Raw genomic sequence first — 22,737 nt, forward strand, 5'->3', positions numbered from 1 at the left:
CCTGTTCAGATCCTCTGACTAGTGACTTGTCACTACTTCCACTGATAGCCCCATTTTTGTCTTCCATTTCTTCTCTTGGATATCTTTGTCATCAGATTACCTGGTGCCTCTACTATGTGTGGTCTTCTGCTTGCTCTGCCTCTTCTGCATTATCGTATGTGTTTGGTGGACACGCAAACGAAGAAAAGAGCGCGAGAGGAACGTACGGTCAGGAGCTGACGACAACGTGAACAACCAGTGGGAGCCACTTCGGCTTGTTGTGGGACGTCAGCAGCAGCAGCAGCAGCAGCAGCAGCTGAAAGAAAGCAACAGAGAGGCCGAGCAGGAGCGCAAAAAGCTCATGGGCCCCTCTTATCGGACGTGTGATGATGAGGAGGAGGAGGAGGAGGAGGAAGAGACGGAAGGCGAGCTTGAGCTTGAGGAGGAGTGTGGTGGAGCAGAGGCGGGAAAGCAGCCAGTTAGTAAGTACTCTAAGACTGCAGTGCAGTCCACTGGGGGAGTGATCTGTACCCTGCACAGCTCCAGTTCACCCCTCAAAGCGCCCCACCGGACCCCAGGCTACAACCCCAAAGACAACCGCTGGAAAAATGTCAGTGTCGCCTTGACAGGTCAGAAAGACCTCAGAGACCATTGTGTATAAGAAATTAAAACAAAGGACTCGCAATGTGGAAGTGAGAGCAGCTGCAAGGCAGCAACTATTCTTATTTTTGGACTACTTTTGGGAAGAAAAGGCTTTGTGTTTTAGTAAGCCATTCTTTGCTTTGTTTTCTGTTTTTGTCACTGTCACCTGAAAAGAGTTTTGATTCAGGAGGTTAGAGCACAGTGAACATCCTTTTTTGCTGTTCACTTTTTTTTTCTTTTTTTTTTTTATTGTGTACAGAAGGAGCAGAAATGTAACAAGTTTTGAGGAGGCAAAAGAAGCCCTCTGCAATTTTTGTTTATGGAATTGTACCATTAAAGAAACAATGAATCCTCTAAAAGGAGAAAAAGACTACCTGTATAAAGATTTTTGTTTTTTATTTACAGATTATGATTTTGTTAAATTGTCAGCGGGCTCCTGTTCAGTCTCTGTAGGGAGGGGAAGGGGCAGATACACATTAAGGGGACAGTCAAAGAAGGGTTTTGAGGGAAATGGACTGTTGCAGCCACAGTAGAGGAAACCCTCTCTTTGCTCTCTTTCCGGCTTTGCCCACCGATCCACCTGTGGCCGTCATGCGCCAGCCTTACCAAAACACTTGGCCTGGAGGGGAGAGGGGACAGAAACCCCAGTGCCTACAACGTGGCCTTCCATTTTTTTTCTCCTGTCTCTCAGTTGTCTTGGCTGAAAGCGCTGTTTGAGGATTTTTTGCAGTATTTGAGTTGGTAGCAAGTGCCTTTCTAAGAGCCGTCTCGGGGCTCCAAGTCGCGCTGCCCAGTTTGACCTCCTTGTTCTCAAATCTCAAAGGGATATAAGTGTACATTTAGAGAGTTCACTTTCACAGCAACGCCATTCAAGGTATTTGATCAAAACAGAAATGAATACTCTGTACATATGTGTAAATACTAAAGGAGTCGCTGTGTATATTTGAAATAAGTAACTTAAAGACAAGTCACATTTTTATTATTATTATTATGATTAATATTATTATTATATTTTTTTTTTTTTTACAATGCCATTCCTTTTTATTTATGCCAGTTGAAATAGGCACGTTTTATAACCCTTCATATGCAGAGTCCCACAGTTAAGAATCTTTACAATGAGGTACCACCTATGAAGGAATTTCTGAAGGGGTTATAAATGGTTTGTCAGTTGTGGCTATGTCGTTAATGCTCTTTAGTTGAGCAAAGTAAGTCAATGCTTGTAATGCAATTTACAAATTCGATGACTTTATTATTATTTTTTTTCCTAGGCTGTATGTGGTCCGACATTACTCGATTTGGTCTCAATCTTCAGCTTCCTTCATGCTGGCTTCTACTGTGGTTAACTTTGCCATATCTATTGGTCTTAGTCAACAATAGTTTCACAGCAGAAGTTATGATTAGTTTTTGGATGCAAATGATACAAGAAAACCTGTATCCTGTATGTAACATGGCCATATTTAAAAGGGACGTCAACAGTGTATCAAAAAGAGCAGAAAACTGCTACGGCCCTGCTCTTTGGAGACAGAAATCTCCAGGCAAGTTGCCCTTATGACCACTCCTCACTTGGTGATCTTCACAGTTGGTGTTTTGCCTGACAGCCAATGGAGAACATCTATTGTGACATCACAAATAGGGGTGTGGCCAGAAATGCAACTTGCTCCTGATTTTCTGTTCATAGAAGGTATAACTTCTACATTTGACTCTGGCCATTTTTAACTTGCTCTGTATTAGAGACATCACTGACTTTGGTTGGTTGTTCTGGATTTGGTAAAAAAAAAAAAAAAGATAATAATCAGGCAGTGTTGCACAGCTGCCAACATTATAGCCTTAAAATGTTCTCAAACCATTTCTAAACCCTTTTAAAAAACCTCTCATTTCAGGTGCCTTATTGTAATGAGTAATGCGTTATTTGTGTAATCAGTGGTCATGTTTTTATGTTGGTTTGTTTTCGCTATTAAGGAAAGTAACTCTAAAACATAGTGTGGTGTATAGTGGCGTGTTTTATTCGCCTGAGTAAAGTGCTCTCCTTGTCTCACTTTGCTATCATGGAGATTTCTGGAATAAAATGCTTGATGGAGGATTTAAAACAGTCCACCATGGTTCTTTTGAGTGTCATGAATGTGTATGTCAGCAGGTCAAATGTGGACACTATGCATTCGCTTCATGTTTGGGTTTTAAGGCTTTAATGAAGGGAACAATATTTGCAGATGTTTTTGCTACCATCCAGATTTTTTTTTTTTTTAAGTTACCAACTCCGTTCAAAATGACCCCTTTTCATATCATGACTTTGTCTCAACACCATCGTATTTTCTGTAAATGGGACACTGCAAAATAAAGAATTAAAGATGCATCACTGCTGGTGTTAAAAGCTGAGTATGCATATTGTATACATTTTATTCTACAAGGGACATAAGTTAATTTTATACGAAGTGAAAACTTTTCCATTCTTTTAATGGATGTTTCATTGTTCTAAAAAGTCATCCCAGTTATTTATTAAAGCAGTTTTGACACATCTTGATCACGCTTGTAATACTTGGTTTCCAGTACACAGCATTCAAAGTACTCGAACTGCTGAAATGTTAATGTCCAATAAGCACCAAGCAGCTGGATGCTGGTGTGCTGGACATCCATTAAGCAAAATATGTTGACATTTTAGAGGAAATCTGAACACACAACACTTTGAACTAAAGGTCCATGCACTTGTGCTGGACCATAAGACCATACCACACAGCCTGATGGTACTTTAGATGTTCAAACTTTCAGTTTCAAACTTTTTTGGAGCTTTCATCCCTGTTTAAAAGTTGAGCTTGATAATTCATTCTTGAGCCTGGAAACGGCAGTAGATGAAATAAAACTTACCTCAAAGTGTACTTGCTTAATATTCAGTAAAAATCAGATACTTATTAACTGTTTAATCCACTGTGTTAACTTAAAACTATGCTTTTAGAAATCACCTTTTAATTTTAGCAAATTAGTCTTAATGTTTGATGCCAACAAAACAGATTTAGCAAACAAAGACCCAGGAGTTCATGGAGAAGTAGGCATGAAGGCAACTGTATGCCAACACGTTTCTCACAACGATTGGGGGGGGGGATCAGATTTGGGATCCTCTCATCTGCAATGTAAACATAGCCTTAGACAGCGATTGTTCTCCAAAGTTTAAAGGGTCACCTTACTCCAATTACACAAAAAGGATATTTACTCAATTAATTGGAATATATTTTATTACAATAAAATTTATCAATTGTGTTGACCCTTAATTAAACAGTATTTTATGTATTTACACATCAAATAATCTCAGTATTAGCCTCTGTTGCAATTTGCACAAGAATAACAATCTTCTAAAACCCTGCAGTCCTTGCCCTCGTCTGTGTGGGCTGAGGACGGTTTGGATCGATCGATCCAATAACCTCCCCGCTGTCCTGCCATCTCTGTTGCTCCCACCACACCAATAGAACCTCATCTCCTGTTCTGGGCTGATCCAGTCTCTGCCAATGGGAGGCTGGCGTGATCACCCTGGCCACGTAAAGATGTGAATGTTTCATGAGTAATGTTATGATGCCAGGCGGAGTAGTGGTGGGGTGGGACACTTTTCCTCCTGACTCCCATGGGTGCCCCTAGTTGGCGCTAATAGGACCTTCCCTTGTCGGAAAGGCCAGATCGACTTACACATCTTTGTGGAAGTGGTGGAGTCATAGTGAGAGAGAGGATGGGAACTGATAATGTTTACGGATATATACATGGATGACAGTAAATTCACTTTAAGAAGGGTTTGATCATCATTTGATCCTATAAAGGGTTATATGGAGGATATTAACTTGTTGGATGTCAGAATACAGTGTTTTGTTTCTGCAGAAATGCTTCATGTGCGAGTTTCTTCGTAAAAACATTTATATTTGTATAATATGTAGGTAACTCTCATATAGGATGGAGGACCAGTCAGTGACTATTATCAGCAATAATATTGACTGTTCAGCATTTATTGGTCTGTTTTCCACATGTGATGTTGTTATAGTACTGAGGGGAAAAAGAACAAAATGAATGCAGCAGAGCAACCCTTCAAATAATCGTCTTTTTTCCACACTCGTCTTCCTTGTCAAAACCTGCCGCCTACATTACCCACAATGCAACTTGATCGCAGACAGTTTGATTAGAGATTTAGGAGTGTTATGCTAGTAGCGGCTAATGTAACCAAGCCACTCGCCTCAAGCAGAGATGAGAACCGGGTCATAGAGGTCTGGCAAGCTCACCTGTTTCTAACTCCACATCCCCAGATTTCTGTCATTTTCAAACTTGTAGTCTTCAGTCCCAACTGACATCACTTGAGGCAGTTTTGAGGCAGATTTCGCGCAGCCTCTGTCTTTGATCTGTCTTTGTCTTTGGTGGAGTTGCCCTAAAGCATAGAACAATTTTTTTAGACAACAGTGTGGGAGACTGTTGTAGAAGCAGATTAATGCCCGTGGTTTCGGGATGTTCAACAGTCACACATAGGTGCAATGTTCAGGTGTCCACATACTTTTGGCCATGGATTGCATTGTTCTATCATAGCCTTGGATCAAGTGGTGCAGGTATTTTTCAGGCAAGTGTGGTCCACAACATGACAACAATCACTGTACCTACTAGGCTGTCAATTGTGATTCCTTGTTTCTGATTTTTAGACAAAATGACCTTTCAGAAGTTGTCATAGAAAAGCTGAGAACCTGTATCTCTATTCATCAACAATTAATTCATTAACAGTGACTGAATATTTAATGTGGATATTTTAATGTGGGTGTTCGCCTTACATTCACATGGGAATTTCTCTGGTTGCTTTCCTTGCATAGTCCGAATGCATTGGTTGGGTGATTGGAAACTAAATTTCTTGTTGTCAGGTCAATTTAATTTATATTACCCAAAATTACACATTTGCCTCAGTTGTTTTAATTCCTCTTCTAATCGTTAAGCATAAAACTATTTATTTATTGCCGTTGCGTGGTACAAGGTAGATGTGTGATGTGATGCCAATATGCCATTGTGCCTGTCAGCATCAGCAACCCCCCACATCCCAGACTGCATCAGTAAACTGACACCAGATTCCAAAAGTGGCGCCTTACAACAGCCAAGGACATCTCAGTGCACTGCATTTGTAAACACATAGTACTACGACACTGAGCTCAAAATGGCCGAAAGCATTTACAAGCAGAGGAAACAGCTGAAATGTAGAGGACATGACTGCTTCATTAATTTTTATTGTATTTATTATACTTTTTTAACACACATGCACCTTCTGTACACTCAGGCAGTCTGCAGTTGACTGCCTGACTGTGAGATGGTATTTTGTGTGTGCTCCTGCTCCCTGTGGCTGCTCTGTACATCTGTTGATGTGGGTCTTTGGGACCATCTGACAGTGGAAGCAGCTGGGGGACAGGATTTTAGGCTAAGCCCTCCGTCCCTTTAAACACACACACACACACACACACAGTCACAAACCAAACATGGCCCTGATGGGACATCAAGCTGGCACGTGCTGGTAGACAGCGGGCTGCAGCTGGCACCGTGGGGCTGACTGAGGCAGCTAAACAAGCCACAGAGTAGTGACTGTTTCTGTGTGTGTTGGGGGAGTGGTGTGTTGGCTGGCACTGCATGTTTGCCTTGCCACTGCAGTAGCCCTCACACAAACCCTGTGCACCAGGAGGTGGGGGTGGGCATCAACTTGGCAGAGGGGAGGGGATGGCTAGGGGGGGGGGCTGCAACTGGGAGTCTTACAGTGCTCTAGCAGCTTTTCTAGGACAACTGTTCAGTGTGTGCGTGCGTGTGTCTAAATAAACAAATGTACTGAGAGGAATCCCAAAATTTTTTTGTTTAGGTAAACTTAAATACAGAAAAGTATGTATGAATTTTGTTTATAGCTGCAGGAATCATGTGCAAAATGTACAGGCGACGTCATGTTTAATGAAATAAATGTGAAAATAGGACTGCAACTAATGATTTTTTCCGTTATTGATTAATTAATCATTAATCACAAAATTCCCAGAGACCATGGTGTTGTGTTTAGAGGTCTTTTTTTGTCCAACAGTCAAAAACCCAAAGACATTCGGTTTACTATAGTGGAAACTAAGAAAAGCAGAAAATATTTACAGTTAAGAATCTATAACCAGTGAACGTCACTTTTCCCTTATTTAATCAATTATAAAATGGTTGCCAGTTCATTTTAGGTAAATCGGCTAATCCATTATTTGAGCGTTAAGTGACAATGTGAAGAAGGCTGCATATAGGGTTCGCTTACCTGTATTTGGGTTCCCTAATGATGTGAATCTTTAAATACCATATTTAATGAACATAGTTTGTTCTTCTTTTGCTTTTATGAGAGTGCTGGCTCATTAATAAATAACAAAATATTAATAAATAGCTAAATATCTTTCTTAAAGCTTTACCATAAACACTAACAATAACACTGGTGTTTAGTGGAGACTACACGTTTGGTTTAGAGCAATTATACCAAAGAATCACAATTAAAACAAAGACACGATGTTAAAAATGACTGGACTGGCCTTTTTTGCCTCCCTGTTGAAACACAGACCGATCACAGCCATGGAAGTCATTCAAAACACACATTTTGGATTTTGCAGGGCAGAAGGAAAAGTCAAAGGTCAGAGGAGGGTAAACAAACTGTGAATCTACTTCCTTACCTCAGCTAGAAGTCCACACATACACACATATTCACGATGCCAGCACACGTGTACTTATTGGTCATTTGGATGGCAAGACTCTGGCCTTTAGCAGCTGGTAGGGGAAACCAAAGCATGAGCTCATATATCCTGAGTATATATAATACACACACATATAGCCTATGTTTACACAAACAGACAGATGGAAAGACAGTGTGCTCAAGACTGTTTTTTTTTGTTGTCAGTCATCATGTAGTTTTCCCTATGTGTGCCTCCACATTTTTCATGCATGTCTGTTTGTACACGCTCAAGTAACAGTGTGCAGTGCAACCCAACACCCCGTACAGTGATATGCAAGGTCAATTTGCACCTCTCCCAGTGACACTGGAGAGTGTAAAATACCCTCTGGAGCTACTCTGAAGCAAGATACAGTATGTACGGTACAACAAAATTAAAAGCTACTGAAGTCCATATGTGTGCTTATGTGTGCATATGTGTTTCCGGTGTCCATGAGAGAGTATAGCAGAATAAACAGTAAAGACAATACATTAAGCTCTTGAGGGCTTTATCTATCCAGAAACGGGGCTCACTGAAATTAAATATCTCTTTTACAGAAAAATAAAATATAGGCATACAACACAGATTTGAAAATAATCATTACAATGCACATACAATAAAAAATATGTAATACGACAGCAATAAAAATATTATGTGCAGTAATAACAGTAAACTAAATTTCTTTAAAAAATAGATACATAAAATTAATGAGTAAAGTCCTGAAAAAGCTTACGTTGGTGAACAAAATATATCATCAATTTCAAATAATTCCAATAAATAGTTTAGAAAAGCTGACAGCTAGATCAGCTTGCCTACCATTCAAATAGACTGTACTTCTATTGTACTTTGCCCTCCAATACAATTATCTGAAATCTCTAGTATAGTAAACTTTAACAGAACTAGAAGCAATATACTGTCGATGCTTTAAGTACAAAGTTTAAATTCAAATTTAAAGTCACCAAATTTGGAGATGTATGGTTTTTACTGAAAAGGAAGTATGAAAAATTGTAATCTGAACGTTGGTAACTAAAGGTGTCATATAAATGTTACGGAGTAAAAGTGTAGAGTTGCATACAATGTTAACACTCATGTAAAGTACAAGTACCTCGAAGTTATACAATACCTGAATAAATGTCTTTATAGGTAGTTACTGGCACTCCTGTGACCTACTCCTCTGGCTGCAACATATATCCAAGGCACCCTTTTAAATATGGCCGCCCATTTAAGCACTCAGGGCCCTGCCTACCTTTTATATGGCTGCTGCTAAACTGCTTATTAACTGATTTAGCTGTAAACACCACTGCTGCTAATGTTTATATAAGTTTAGAATTTTAAAGTGAAGCTAGTCGGCCAACAGTCTGATCATGTTGCTTCAGGATGGCTTTGTGTAGGAAATAATCATGCTAATACCAACACTTACCATTAGCTAGCTTAGTTTACTCCTGTTTCCTGTCCTGCTGTCATGACTTCCCTAAGGATTTACTTTCCAATGAGACGCCTACGGTCAAGGCTTCACTCCACCGAGTGTAAGTACATGCTGCTTTGGATAACATGCATATTATAAGACAATGTTTTGTTTCCTGGCTGTTTATTTCAGCAGCTTTGTTCCTTGCATTATTATTATGCAGTATCAGAATATACTCAAAATAAAAAAAGTAAAAGTAGTCATTAAGCAGAATGGCTTATTCCAGAGTCAATATATATTAGGCAAGTAAATGGATTAATGTGAAATGTTGCAGCTGGTGAAGGTATTGCTAATTGGGCTTTGTATACTGCTGGGTAGCATAATCTATAAAATTGCAAATTGTGATTTGTAAGTTTATTGTGTTTTGTTTATATTTCTATCTGCAAAGTAACCAGTAACCAAACCGCTAAAGATCATGTGATATGAAAGCTCCAGAACCGCTACTAAACGGACCTTGTGGTGAGGGTGTTTTCACAACTGCTATTTCCAAAATCAAGACTAACGTTTGAACCTCAACTTTTAAACCAGCACAAAGGAGAGGTCCTTTAAATTGCTCAGGAACGAACTGCCCCTGCGGGTGAAGAACAAGCAAGTAAGAGGACCTTGAGTGGAGATGGTTTTGCTGACATGTGAATGTTTGTGAGGGTTAGGTTTCGGTAATGGAAAAGAACAAGTATTTTTTTTAAAGAGCCTAGTGTGCATTTAAGCCATTTAAAGGATAATTTCATACTTGCACGCCCACTGTTTGACTCACGCTTGACTCACTTGGTCCACAATGAGCAAGGAAATAGTGAATGAGTGATTTTGTAACATCACACATTCCTTAGTTGGTTCGGGCATGTCATAGAAATATGTTCCCTTGAGGCATGTCAAGGATAGGGTGTGATTGAGCACATTAAACATACTGAAACTCTCTACTGTAGCTCTGATCTACATCTCAAACATTTACAGTTACTGAGCTTTTATTCCACCAAATAAAGGGAGTGGAAAGAAATGTTTTGTTCCTTTCTTCACATTTAAAAAGTTAAATGCAGTTGCCCCAAATTCTTGTTTTATTAGTGAGTGAGCAGCTTAACTGCAGCATGTAAGGGCTTGAAGCCTTGCTCAATGGCATTTTATTGATAGACAATTCTTGAGCTTGCGCTTCCTGCATTCCCATTAGACAGCCTTACCATGTTTAAATGTTAACTAATTATTATTTTAAATATCATTCACTTCCTCAATTAACTGATGGATCGTTTGGTGTCAGATAAATTCATCAAATGTCTTGTTTTTCCATCAAATGGCCCAAAAGCTGATTTTGGTAATTCGGTGGAGTACAATTTTAGATAATCTAGAGCTGCAACGATTAATCGATTGACAGAAAATTTATCTGAAACAATTTTGATAATAAATAATTGCTTTAGTAATTTGTTATGTAAAAATGCAAAACATTGGCTTGTTGCGGCTTCTCAAATGTGAGAATTTGAAGCTGTCAAACATAATAGTAAACAAGTATCTTTGGATTTTGGACTGTTGGTCAGACAAAACAAGACATTTGAATGCATCACCTTGGACTTGGAAACTATAAAGCACATATTTCACTTTTTTCTGTTATTTTATAGACAAAACAGTTGATGGATCGAGAAAATAATCAACAGATTCATTAAAAATAGAAATAAGCCCTTAAATGATCTCATTGAAGAAGATTAAACTAGGGAATATTTCGCACTTTTTCTGATTTCAACAATTAATCAGTTATCAGTATAGTTGACATGAACTGGATATTGTGTGATATTGGTCACAGTTGAGGAAATGTGGATAGCAGACAAACTTTGGTTTCCTCCTCACGCAGTTAAGTATTAAATATATAACATGTGCAACCCAAACAATCTGACAATGTACTGTTGAAATAATCAAAGAAGACAATTTTGGAAATTGTTCTAAGATGAAACCAGAAAAATCTTTGGGCCTGATTTTAATTGTTTTCCTTTCTGTGTTGGTGGAAGGTGGTGAAGGTGGTCTCCAGAAGAGAGAAAATCAAGTAATCAGAAACCCATTCAGTGCCCATCAACTTAACACTTGACAGATGCGACCTTAGATAGCTGATCAGAGGTCAACTCCATCTGTACTCAATCAATTCAATTACAATTACCTGAAAGTTACAGGGGGAATCCAATCTAGAGATAATTTATTACCTTCTTAAAGCCCAGTGATCCCTTTCATTCATTAAAAAAACTGCAGGATCATGGATCTAAGTTACATCTAGTTGTGGCTATTGTTGTTCATTCATGTACGGACCCACCAGCTAAAGATGGATCCTCAATTATTCAGCTTTTGTTCAGACTGATTAGTCTAGATTTGGAGTGTTTGTGTTGGTAGGAATCAGACTGTGGAGAAAATTCCTAAATCGAGGTTGTGGGAGGTCATGCTAGGACTTGGTGTTGGCATTGAGCGATGAGGGCACAGTTGGGAATAGCGAGTGGATGGATATGTCGCTTGGCAAGGTGCCCAATGTGACAGCTGACTTAATGAGGAAGGTCTTTTATCCTGCAGACGAACATGTGGTCGATGCTGCAGCAGCCTTTCTAACAGACAGATTCAGACAGACGGTTTCTCTGCTGCTGGGGTGAGGGGGAGGGGAAATGTGACCTGCTGGGGACCCACCTTCCCTTGAAGACAATTAAAGCTGATTGTGCCATTTTGTAGTTCATTACATCAGTTTTACTTGATGAATATTGTGTTCATGAAGGTAGTGGAAATAAAATTGACCTAACTAACGTTTGTATTTGGAGAATTCATCCAGTTCTGTAGGTTTTTAAGCATTCTCTCATAATAATAAATATAGAGCTGCGTACGCTGCGTTTTTTTATTGATCTTGTGTGTTATGTTAATTCCAACTATACGTTATAATCTGCCTTTCTGTACTGCCTTAACCTGCGATTTGTATGCTTACACTGTACAGGTCAATTGACCAGGCATGATGTAGGTGTTCACAATGAACATAAGCAATGAACTGTGAAATCTGTCGGTTTATCCATTGACACTTTCGATTGCATCCCATACAATGTTGAAATCCAGAGAGACAGCAATATTCTTTGCAAAAACAGAAAAAGCATGGAGCAGCAGATGGCTGCTCAAGACCACAGTTTTACATCTTTTGACAACAGCTATGTGGGATATCGCTCAAACTGCAAGACAGCCGACCAAAATTTCTGACATGCCGGAAATCCAACAGCTCGTCTGAGAGCCGGTTCGTTTGTCGTTCAAGCATGTCAAACGACAACTGATCTGGCAAAAAAGAAGAAGAAATTAAGACTAAAATTTGTTCAGGGCGACCAGTTAAGAGCTAAAGGGTTAATCTGCACAGTGCCTGCTCGGCTTAAGAGGTTCAATCAAAAAATATTTCTTCACTGCCTATCGTAACTACCCAGTTTTTTTAATCCCCAAAATAAATGCACCAGTTCTGCTTTATTTTTTTCCTTTTTTTTTTTTTTAGGACAAATCTAAAACAGACAATGTAAAGCTTTAAAAAGTATGTAAAAATATATTAATCATTTTAGCTAGACCCGTTAGATAGGTAGAGGTTAGAAAACCCTGCACCTGCCAATAAGTGTTTTTTCTCCTTCATCACAGGCCTAACCCTCACCCTTAATTTATTTCTAATTCATATCCTTATTATAACCCACAACCCTAATCTTAACCCAAAACAAGCTAATGGAACAGGTGAGGACTGACAAATTGTCCTTACTCAGGAGGATTTTCCACATCTTTCTATTATTATGAGGACTGCACACTCATCAACCAGAGTCAAGTGAGTTATCCACTCACCCTCTGCCCTCCCTCCCCACCCTTTCCTCCCCCGTCTGTCTGGCTGAGTTCCTGTTCCCATCTTCCCAGAGAGCCCAGCCACTGGAGACACTGGGAGAAGAAAAACACACTGTTCTTTACAACATTATAGGCAGGCAGCCTTGTCACAGTGTGTGCGCTACTTTGTTTGATAGGGAAATTGGATCTAAACTTGAGAGGGGAGTGTAATGCGGTTAAAGGCATCATGAAAAGCCAGCTCTAACAGGATTTCATCCTCTGTGGAGCTCCGACTGACTGCTGCCGTGAGGCAAGTCATTAGGGAAAATCCGTGCGTTTGCGTTTGTTTGTCTGCATCTCTGCCGATACCATATCTTGGAAGTTGTAAATTTCTTCAGAGCCTGAGTTGGTGAATCTGTCGCCCAATAATAACAACTTGTACCTGGAAAACTGGCAAACATGTCAGAACAAATGTTTAATCATGCTATACTGTAGAAAAAACTGAAGTAGCAGTGCCCTGAAGTCAGATAGATCGATAGACATGGTACAATTTGATACGCTAAGGCTGATAGATATGATATGATAGATATAGAAAATGGTGGATAGATGGAAAGCTATGATAAAGTTGATAGGTGGGTAGGTAGGTACATACGTTGTACAAATAGATACAGTAGAGGTCATAAATGTATGATACAATGTGGTTGATTGATAGTTGTGATATCAATTGGTAAGATGATGATACAATATGGTTAAGGGATAAATACAATAGATAAATTGGTGCCTATCTATTAGAGCAATCAACAACAATCAATCAATAAGTTTCCAAATATTAAATTCATTGGCAACTATTTTGATAATTCATTAATCAGTTTGAGTATTTTTTTGTTCTGGTTTCTTTGCTCCTCTGTGACTGTAAACTGAATATCTTTGGACTGTGGACAAAACAAGACATGTGAGGACGTCATCTTCGGCTTTGGGAAACACTGATCGACATTTGCTGACATTATTATAGACCAACCAACTAATTGATGAATTGAGAAATTTTTTGAACGATTAATCAACGATGAAAATAACTACTGTAGATATGACATCGTAAATGGATACAATACTACAGATAAATGTTTATGTTTTAGGAACCATCGCCTTACAACCTTACCATCGCTGATGTATCATATTTTTAAAACTTGAAATATCCCTATCAGTATCTGCCTAAAAAATCCTTCCTCTGAAATAGTTGCTATAGTTAACATAATCGCTGACGTATGATAAGGCCAAGTATAGATCATAGACTGTATGGTATAGATCCAATACAGCTGCCCCAGGGTCTGTACTTTAATGAACTCCTCCTACAGATATCATCTGAATTGACTTCAAATGTGCGATGTGCAATCTAAAGGCATTGAAAATGAAAGGTTTTGCTATCTGTGCGTATTTGTCTAAAGGCTTGTCTGTGGCGTGGCATCAAAAATTGATGATTCGCCATGGGACAGGAATTTGTTGTTTGTTGTTATAAATTCAGTGTACATGCTCAAATCTGCACCAAATTTCACATGTTTGATAAAAGTCATGCACTGAACACATCAGACACATCTACAGGCCAATATTCATTCATACTCATAGCTCTACCTAAGGGCAACAGGAAGTGACCCTTCAACGAAGCAGCCCCTGCGCCATTTTCACCTAGATGCACAAAGCTTTTGTGGCACATGTATCATCCCAAGACACCAGGAAGTCAGCCATTTTGATTTGAAAGTGGAATTTTAGCCCAATTTTCTCCTTTTACAAGGTCCGTACTTTAACGAACTCCACCTACAGAATAAATCAGATCGACTTCATATTTTGGCATCTAAAGGCATTGAAAATGAAAAGTTGTGCTATCTGTGAGTTTTCTCAAAGGGTGTGTCCATGGCGTGGCGTCAAAATCAAAGCAGTAGTGTAGCTATGATATGATATAGTATAGATCCAATAAAAAACAAAATGGCAAGTTGAAGACATCAGCTTGGGCTCTGGGAAATTGTCACTATTTTCTTAAAAAATACTCTGCAGATTAATCAACAGTAAAAATAATCGTTAGTTGCAGGCGTAGATACAATATAATATGGTATTATAGATCAAGGCTTGATAGATGGAGGATACACACCAAACAGACACAAAGATGATAAACAGAAAATGTACCTGAAACAAGTTTTGCTGCATAGAGTGTGTTTGTGTGTACCAAGGTGACTATACGTGCGTGTTCAGTGGAGAACAATTTTAATATCTTCTTGCCAAGGTCAGTGCCTTCGCTGTGCTATGCATTGAATGAGTGAAGGCCTTCTCTTGCAGTGCCTTCAGCCGACTCCAGAGAGTCGCACTCATTGTGTGGCAGCCGAGGGGGAACAAAGACATTTCCACTGGAGGAACTTTGGGTTCCTGTCGATAAGAAGGCAGCGTTGTGAGTCCGAGACGTGTTTATATGCTTGTGTACAGTGGGGATCTGCGGAGCAGCAGAGGCTTGCACTTTCCAGACAACAAGTGGTGACTGTATAAATAGTCACCCTTGGAGAAACATCAAAGGGAGGGAGAAATTTCCACCCAATGATCAAGATTACCATCCTGAACAAAGTGTGCCTTTAGGGTTTAGACTGAGGCATATTTTCAAACAAAACCTGAGCCCAAACCTGACTTTCAAACTATCTGAAATTAGCCAGTATTCAGAAATGTCAATGTCAGTGTGATAAAGTAATAAGTGTCGTCAGTTGTTTTTTGAAGCAAGGTCTAAGTGTTGTTTCCTTTTATCCACTCTATTAAATGCCTAACATTTACTTCTACCTCTAGTTTATTCTTAATTGTAGGGCTCAGTTGAGGTATTTGAATGGCGGTTGCGTTCTGGGGCGCAAATGAACACTGCTACGCCTCCACACAACCCTGCTGGAGGGATTTTGTTTGTGTTAATATTAGCTCCAGTGCAACCAACTGCAACATTAAAATGTTACTTAAATGTTTTTGCTTCAATAATAATATAATATATACTATAAAATAGTAAACCTATAAAATGGCCATTCTGTTTAATAAGTACTTTTGATAAGCACTTTAAGAACATATTGTTGCTTAAACTTCTGTATTTTTGTAACTACTTCTGAGTATTTTTAAATTGTGGTATAGTTGCTTTTACTTAAGCAGAGACTCTTCTTCCAACACTGCTTATTATAACTCTTAACCCAAGTCCTAATCCTAAAATCCCTACATTCCTGTTAAAAAACCCCATCATACCCTCATAATTATTATTAGTCATAATTACTAACAGCTTGAAATAAGAGAAACATTATCACCACAGAAAGAACAACTTCTGGACAATGTGACTACTAAACCTGTCATCCATGTTTGTCATCCACATTGGGTTAAAATTCCTAGACAAATCCTCCGGGGAAGTGATTCGCTGATTAATCACAGATCCATTCTAGTAAGTACATCCCATATGTTTTCCCCAGAAATCACGCATTCAGCTATAAGTCAAAATCTGTGAATGAGAATGTTGTTGACCCAAATGTATTTACTCACACATTGTTAACAAAAACAATTCTACACAATTAGGGGTTATATCTGGGTTATATTATATCTGGGTTTAGTCTTGAGGCCAAATGGGCTCTGTTGCCCTCCACATGCAGTTTTCTGTACATTTCTGAAACCACTCTTTCTTGTACATTTCACAATTATGGCTACATACTGTACTGTATGTGACAGTTGTCTCTCCTAACTGTGTACTTGTCTATTTGTGATTAGTCCATGCAGAGGGCAATTTAAGATTTTTAAATAGCTGAGCCTATTAATGGTAACATTTGGACAACTTCTGGGTCTGTCCCAAGCGGCAACCTCTGGGTGGAAAAAGTGAAGCGAAGTTCCTAAAACCTGCATTCTTTCTAATGGCCAGCAGGGGGCAACTCCACTGGTTGCAAAAGTACGTCAGATTGCATTGCACTGAATGCCAAAATGACCCTACTTCTCACCTGATGTATTACCTCAGTAAAGTCTTACATAATGGGTTAATGGTCTGAATTGCTAGTTTCAGGTCCTCTTCATTACAGCATAATTTTCATTTTGTAAATTATGGTCCCATTAAGCATAGAGGCGAATTGTATCCGCTGCCCTGTGTACTTTTAACTAGTCATTACTTTTTTTGGGAACTGCCTGTTTTTTCGTCTTTGAACTTTGACCATTTCACAGTGTGTTTATTGTAATACATGCAGTACATTGTAGTAGTAAAATTAGCATTCCAATTGATATCACAGTTAACGTGAATTACGGACGCATGTTATTATCCAAGCTAACTAGCTCCACCCTCTCGTCCGAATATGGTCTGTTCTTCTTCTGACTGGTTAGTACTCGTTGCCTCCATTGGTTAAACTTAGGATAAAGGAGGGTGGGATTAGGATTAGCCAATCAGAGGCAGAGTAGGCGGCAGGACTCGGTGCAAAGCTGATGTCCGTCAAATGAGAGTTGTTGAAAATAAGGCCGCCTGTTTCCAAAAAAACACCCAAAATGGCAACACCCAAAATGCCAAACATGAGGCTTCAAAACGGTAGCAGCACGTCCACTTCCACAAACCCAGAGATGTCTCAGATACGTTTAATGCATTTGAGCAGCATCAGTGATAAAACAGATGCTCTTCTGGTTATTTTCCAGTTTTATCAGTGTTTTATCTAGTTGTAGCTATAAATTTGAAGGTACATATCCGTATACATCTGGTAAATATGCAGTACCTAGTTCTGATGAGCTCACTATGTTGTGTCCAAGCTCTCTGATGACATTAACAAACTGTCTGCTGCCTTTCCTGCCCACTTATCAGCAGCTAATTGCCAGTAATGTTGAGGAGACAAGGTTGCATCTGAACTGTTCATTGACTTATCCTGGTGTTGAGACACAAGCTTTCATGTCCCGTATTCCCACGGTTGGCCGTGGGACTTTCCAAACTCTGGGGACATTTCCGGAGCTAGCACTGGTCTCACAAGCTGCCTGAAAATATTGCAGTTTTTTAGTTTTTTAGATCAAAAATAAAAAAATTTCTTATAATTCACATTTTTCTCAAATAATATAAATTTACTTCAACCAGGGTTGGACTTAAACAGTTTTATGATGTAGTAGGAACTGAACCGATAACTGAACCTTGTATGAACAACGTTGATGAATTTCTCTCCTCACACGCATGGATAATGCCAACTTTGTGTTGCCTCTGACTATCTGATGACCTGTTTGTGTCTGTTAATGTATTTTGAATGGCTCAAATTGTAGATGTTGTGAGTGACATTTATGTTTCTTCCTGAAGAGTTTTTTTTGTTTGTTTTCACATTTTAGTAGGTCCAATTTCCTGTGTATATAAACTCAGTTGCTGGGGACAAAGTGAAGCAACAACTATTATTGTTGATTATAGATTATAGTAGTATTATGTAGTAGATGAAATTCCAAGGTGACACAATTGGTGCTGAATACTCCGCTAAACAATTTTATGTTTATCTTGGCTCTACATAATGTTTTAGGATTAGTTTCTTATTTGCAAATATAGGCTATACAGCGTGAAAGGAGAGGCCAAGAAGCCATAGGCTTTCACAGTGGAAAAATAATCCAAAAACAACAAAAAAGAAAATTCCACAAATTAAGCTGTAATTTGAATTTACCCTGGACTAAAGCGTTGAAAGTTCCATGCATTGTTTTTGTTAGTTGGTCCGTGTAATATGGCTCAAAGCAAGGTGTGAAGGGAAATGGACTGGGCTTCACTGACACCAAAGCCACATCTGACACCTGATAAGGAGCTTGAGCGCGGCATGGACACCAGCAGGCGTGGAGCCAAAGATACTCCGCGGTGGCACATTTGTGATGAGGGCTTGAGAGTGCTGAGAGGTGAGAGGCACGTGTGGAAAGGGGGAAGGCTGATGTCTTCACATTAGGCCTATCAGAGGTTTCCTGTGTGTGTGTGTGTGTGTGTGTGTGTGTTCAAATTCACTATAAACAATATAAACTGACTGCTGTTCAAGTCAGTCTGTAGCCTTCTTTACCAACGTTTTACTCGTTTTTTAATATTTGAAATAGTGACAATTGTCATCCTGCGATAGACTGGCGACCTGTCCAGGGTGTACCCTGCCTTTCACCCAATGTCAGCTGGGATTGGCTCCAACCCCCCACGACCCTGTACGCAGGATAAGTGGTTGACGATGGATGGATGGATAATTGTCATTTGGATCAAGCTAATAAGTGTACATGTAAAGACATACTACTGTGTAAACATACATACAAGTAAAATCCCACCAAGTCTAATACTTTGTGCTGAGACCACGGTTGCATACTCAATAAATCCTGTGCTGATGGTTTTATAATGTTACCAATACTCCTTCCTTCAGTGCTTGTTTTGACCCTTGCTTATTGATTTTCTCCACAGAAGGAGTCAATGCAGAGATGAGCTCCACTGCTGCAGCACAGAGGGTCAGTAAGTTTACAGCCAAAGGAGGAAGGGAAGGAGATCTACTACACATACATGCGCGCGCACACACACACACACACACACACACACACACAGGAGAAAATAAAGAGAAGTGGAGGCAAGAAGCAAGGTTTCTCTCTCATGGGGAGCTGGTATATTTTTACACATTAGCCTGAGATAACATTCTAAAATATCATATCTGTGATTTGGGATGAAGTGGAGAAATGTTATCTTATGTAGACTGCGCGGTGTGACATTTAAGCTATATGAGTTTGCTTAATTATCTCCCCTTGACAAGTGCAGAACATTTTATTAAAGAGGCATCTTGGCTGTTAGATTCTCTCATGCAGGTGGTAAAGTTGCACACCCACAATGGATTTGTTACTGGTGTTTAAAGGAAAATTACCATGTAAACTAAAAGAAAGGAAGTAATCTTTAAAGGTGGGATGAGCGATTGTAATTCAATAAGCGTATTTTGTCAAATATCTCTTCACGGTTCAATCAATATCATGGTATTTTACATGGAATTGGATTTCTCCAGAATTACTTACCCCACCTTTTAACATGTTAAAGTACTCATCCATCATCAGAGGACACAATAGTCCCTGGCACAAACCCAAATACAGGAGAACAAAAAAAAACAAAAACGGATCATATTAAAGAGATAACAGCGGATGGGACTGAACTGGTGAGGCTGTAATGACCAAAATTAAGGTAAAAAGAATTATGTAGGTGATGTGCAGGTTGTTCTGTTTTTCTATCAAGTGGCTATTGTTGAAGTCAACAGATTATTTTAAGAGTAAAGAAATATTTTAATCTTATGACGTATGTTACTTCACTTAGATGTTCACTTTCACTGTGCAGAATGATGTATAGTATGTGCAGAGATTGACACTAGAAGGCTGTTGTCACATTGATCAACCTTTTAAATCTCAGTTTCACACTTGTACCTACAAGTTGAATTTGTGACATCACTGTTAGCCAGTATGCAACCCAGGCAAGTGTGACTGAAACTTCTAGCAGATGGAGGAAATAGCACAATAGTATGACTGTCTACACGTAGTTGCACAACACTCCCATGATATCCATCAGCATTATTAGTAGGCAATATATTCTGACAGCTCCAGTATACAGTAATACTTATATATTATTATACTGTTATAAACTACATCTATATGCTGTAACAATGGCTCAGGTAGTGGAGCGGTTAGTCCCATTATTCACGGGAATGGCGGTTAGACATGTGGACTATATGTCATAGTGTCAAGACAAGCAATACAGTGAATCTCAAATTGCTCTCCGATATTTGTATTGTCTATCAAGGTTTTGCTGCATGCAAAATGGCTTTTTAATACATAAAACATACTGTGCAACAGTTTGGTATGAATACACACTAGTCTAGTCCATCCAGTTTTGGCCAGTCATGCCTTGATTGCCCAGCACACGGCAGATGAAAGCGGGCAGAAGAGAACTACTGCTGCTGCTCCTCATCAGACACAGGAGGAGACTGCTGTGCAGACATACCACTAATGTGAGGATAGAGAGCACTGTCAACATACAGCCATGGTGCTGATGGAAGTGTGTGGGTTAGGAGGCATTCGGTACTTGCTGGCATATGTTGCAACTACACGTGCTTGTACTGACCCCTACAGCTGGCATATGGTCCACACAACTTTCCTCTACACACCGTTTTAGTGTCGTATGAAATAGAGTTGCCTTTTGTTTTGGCTCAACAGAAGTTTCTCTCTTTAGGATTCAGGGGTCAGAAACATTTGAAAAGAGATCAAGGAAAGGCAACTCAAACAGAAACGGAGGACACTTAGTTACTACAATATATTACTTGTCTGCTTTTTTGAATACTTTGTTTATCCCTGTGTGGGTGGTGGAATGTAACTAAGGGAATTTACTCAAATGCTGGATTGAACTTGAGTATTTTTCCCTTTCTTGTTACTTTATACCTTCTACTCCACTATATATCAGAGAGAAATATTGTACTTTTTTATTCCACTACATTTGTTTCACAGCTGTACTTGCTAGTTAATTTGCAGATTAAGATTTTACACTGAAAATGTTGGATAATGACATAGCACAGATTATACTGCACAACTGTATGGAAAGTGTTTAAAATGATATTGAAGTGATATTGTATACAATATTATAAATGACAGGGGCCATTTTGCTGCATAATGAATACTTTTACTGATTCTTTAAATACACCCTTACTTAAATATGATTTTGTTTCTATAAAACAAAAATAATAAAATAATATGCTGTAGACGGAATTATACCAAAAAAAAATCCTCTATGTGTGTCTAAAGAGTTGCTTAATCATTACCAGTGTCCCCATGCAAAAGCACAATAAACCGCCTAATTAACAGCGTCCAACATTCCTGGCTTTTATGCTTGGACACAAAGGAGGCCTTTTTTAGCTCAGCAATAAATCAGTGGCTGCAGTCAGTCGGTGACATTTCAACACAATGTAACAGTGATGTTCCTGTAGTGGCCACAGCCACGGTGGCGACTCAACAATCGCACATTTCTGACCTCCTTAGTGTACTGCCTTTTAGGTTTTGTTGCACTAACCATGAAATTCAGCACCAAGACAGGTTAACTTTTAACCAGCACTAATGTTAGTCAATAAGCAAACAACTGGAGTCTGTTCATCTAACACTATGTAGATTGAATTGTTTTTTTAAGGAAGCATCTGTAGAGATTTTATTTTACCTTGAGCTCTTTCTTGTGCTTGATCTATATGAATCAAATTAAAAGTGGACAACACATGCAAGGCCGTCTGAATTATTTTCATCTTTTTTACTCAACAGAAGAACATTTTAATTAGGTTTCACTTAACTTGTGCACCTGCAGTTTAAGCCTCACTGGGGTATAAAGCACACTCAGACACATGCACAAGCTCACAGCAGGTCGATCTTTGTGCCAAACAAAATGTCCCACTGAGTGCAGGTTGTAACCGGAAAGAGCAGGTGGTAAAAGCAGCGAATCAATCCGATCGGAGAAGGAGATTTATTTACCAGCTGGCCAAGTGCTGAAAGTTTGATCAAGAAAGACATAGACAGGATATATTTCAATGGATCCAAACCAGTTGGTGTGTTTGCAATGTTTAAATAATAGGCGTAGCAGTGCTGTGGGTCAAATGCAGTGGAGCAAACAGCAGGTCCATTTAGTGTTATCAACCCCACTAAATTGATCATACAATTGATCATTTAATGGATTCATTGTCTGTACAGCTAAAATGATGGCAGAAAAAATATTGCTAACTATTTTAACAATGGATAATTTCAACATTTTTCAAGCAAAAATTATTTCAGCTTCTCTGATTTGCTGCTTTTCTCTATATTATATAATTGTAAACTGAATATCTTGGACTGTGGGAAATTAAAACTTGCATTTGTCACTATTTTCTGTGGTTCAACTAATTGCTAAAAAATAATTGTTAGGTTAATCGTTACCATAAAACAAACAACCAACATAAGAGTTTAATATCACCTTTCATACATACAGCTTAAAAGTACCATACATCAAACTGTATAAAAACATTTTTTTAAAATTAAAGAATAAAGAAGTGGGAAACAGATGAGTTTTCATTTAAGAGCCAAATAACTAAAATCTTACTGACAATCAAAACCACCAGAAAATTGGGTCTATGTAATCAAAATTAATTTGATCAATTTGCAGTTTTATGAGTAATTGCC

The 22,737-nt window shown here is 38.9% G+C and overlaps 1 protein-coding gene across 3 annotated transcripts in view; it reads left to right on the top strand.

Annotated features, from left to right (window-relative positions):
- The window catches only part of jag2b (jagged canonical Notch ligand 2b), a 51,330-nt gene extending 48,356 nt beyond the window's left edge, over nt 1-2,974 (top strand). For all 3 annotated transcript variants that reach the window (XM_038726921.1, XM_038726919.1, XM_038726920.1), the window contains one exon: nt 96-2,974. In XM_038726921.1, coding sequence (XP_038582849.1) covers nt 96-640 — 545 coding nt within the window. In that variant the 3' untranslated portion in view covers nt 641-2,974. The remainder of the gene's footprint in view (nt 1-95) is intronic.
- The last annotated feature ends 19,763 nt before the right edge of the window (nt 2,975-22,737 follow it).

This window comes from Micropterus salmoides, unplaced genomic scaffold, assembly GCF_014851395.1.
Source record: "Micropterus salmoides isolate LMB-PRFRI ecotype aquatic unplaced genomic scaffold, ASM1485139v1 Ms_hic_scaffold_18, whole genome shotgun sequence".
Taxonomy (NCBI): Eukaryota; Metazoa; Chordata; class Actinopteri; order Centrarchiformes; family Centrarchidae; genus Micropterus; species Micropterus salmoides.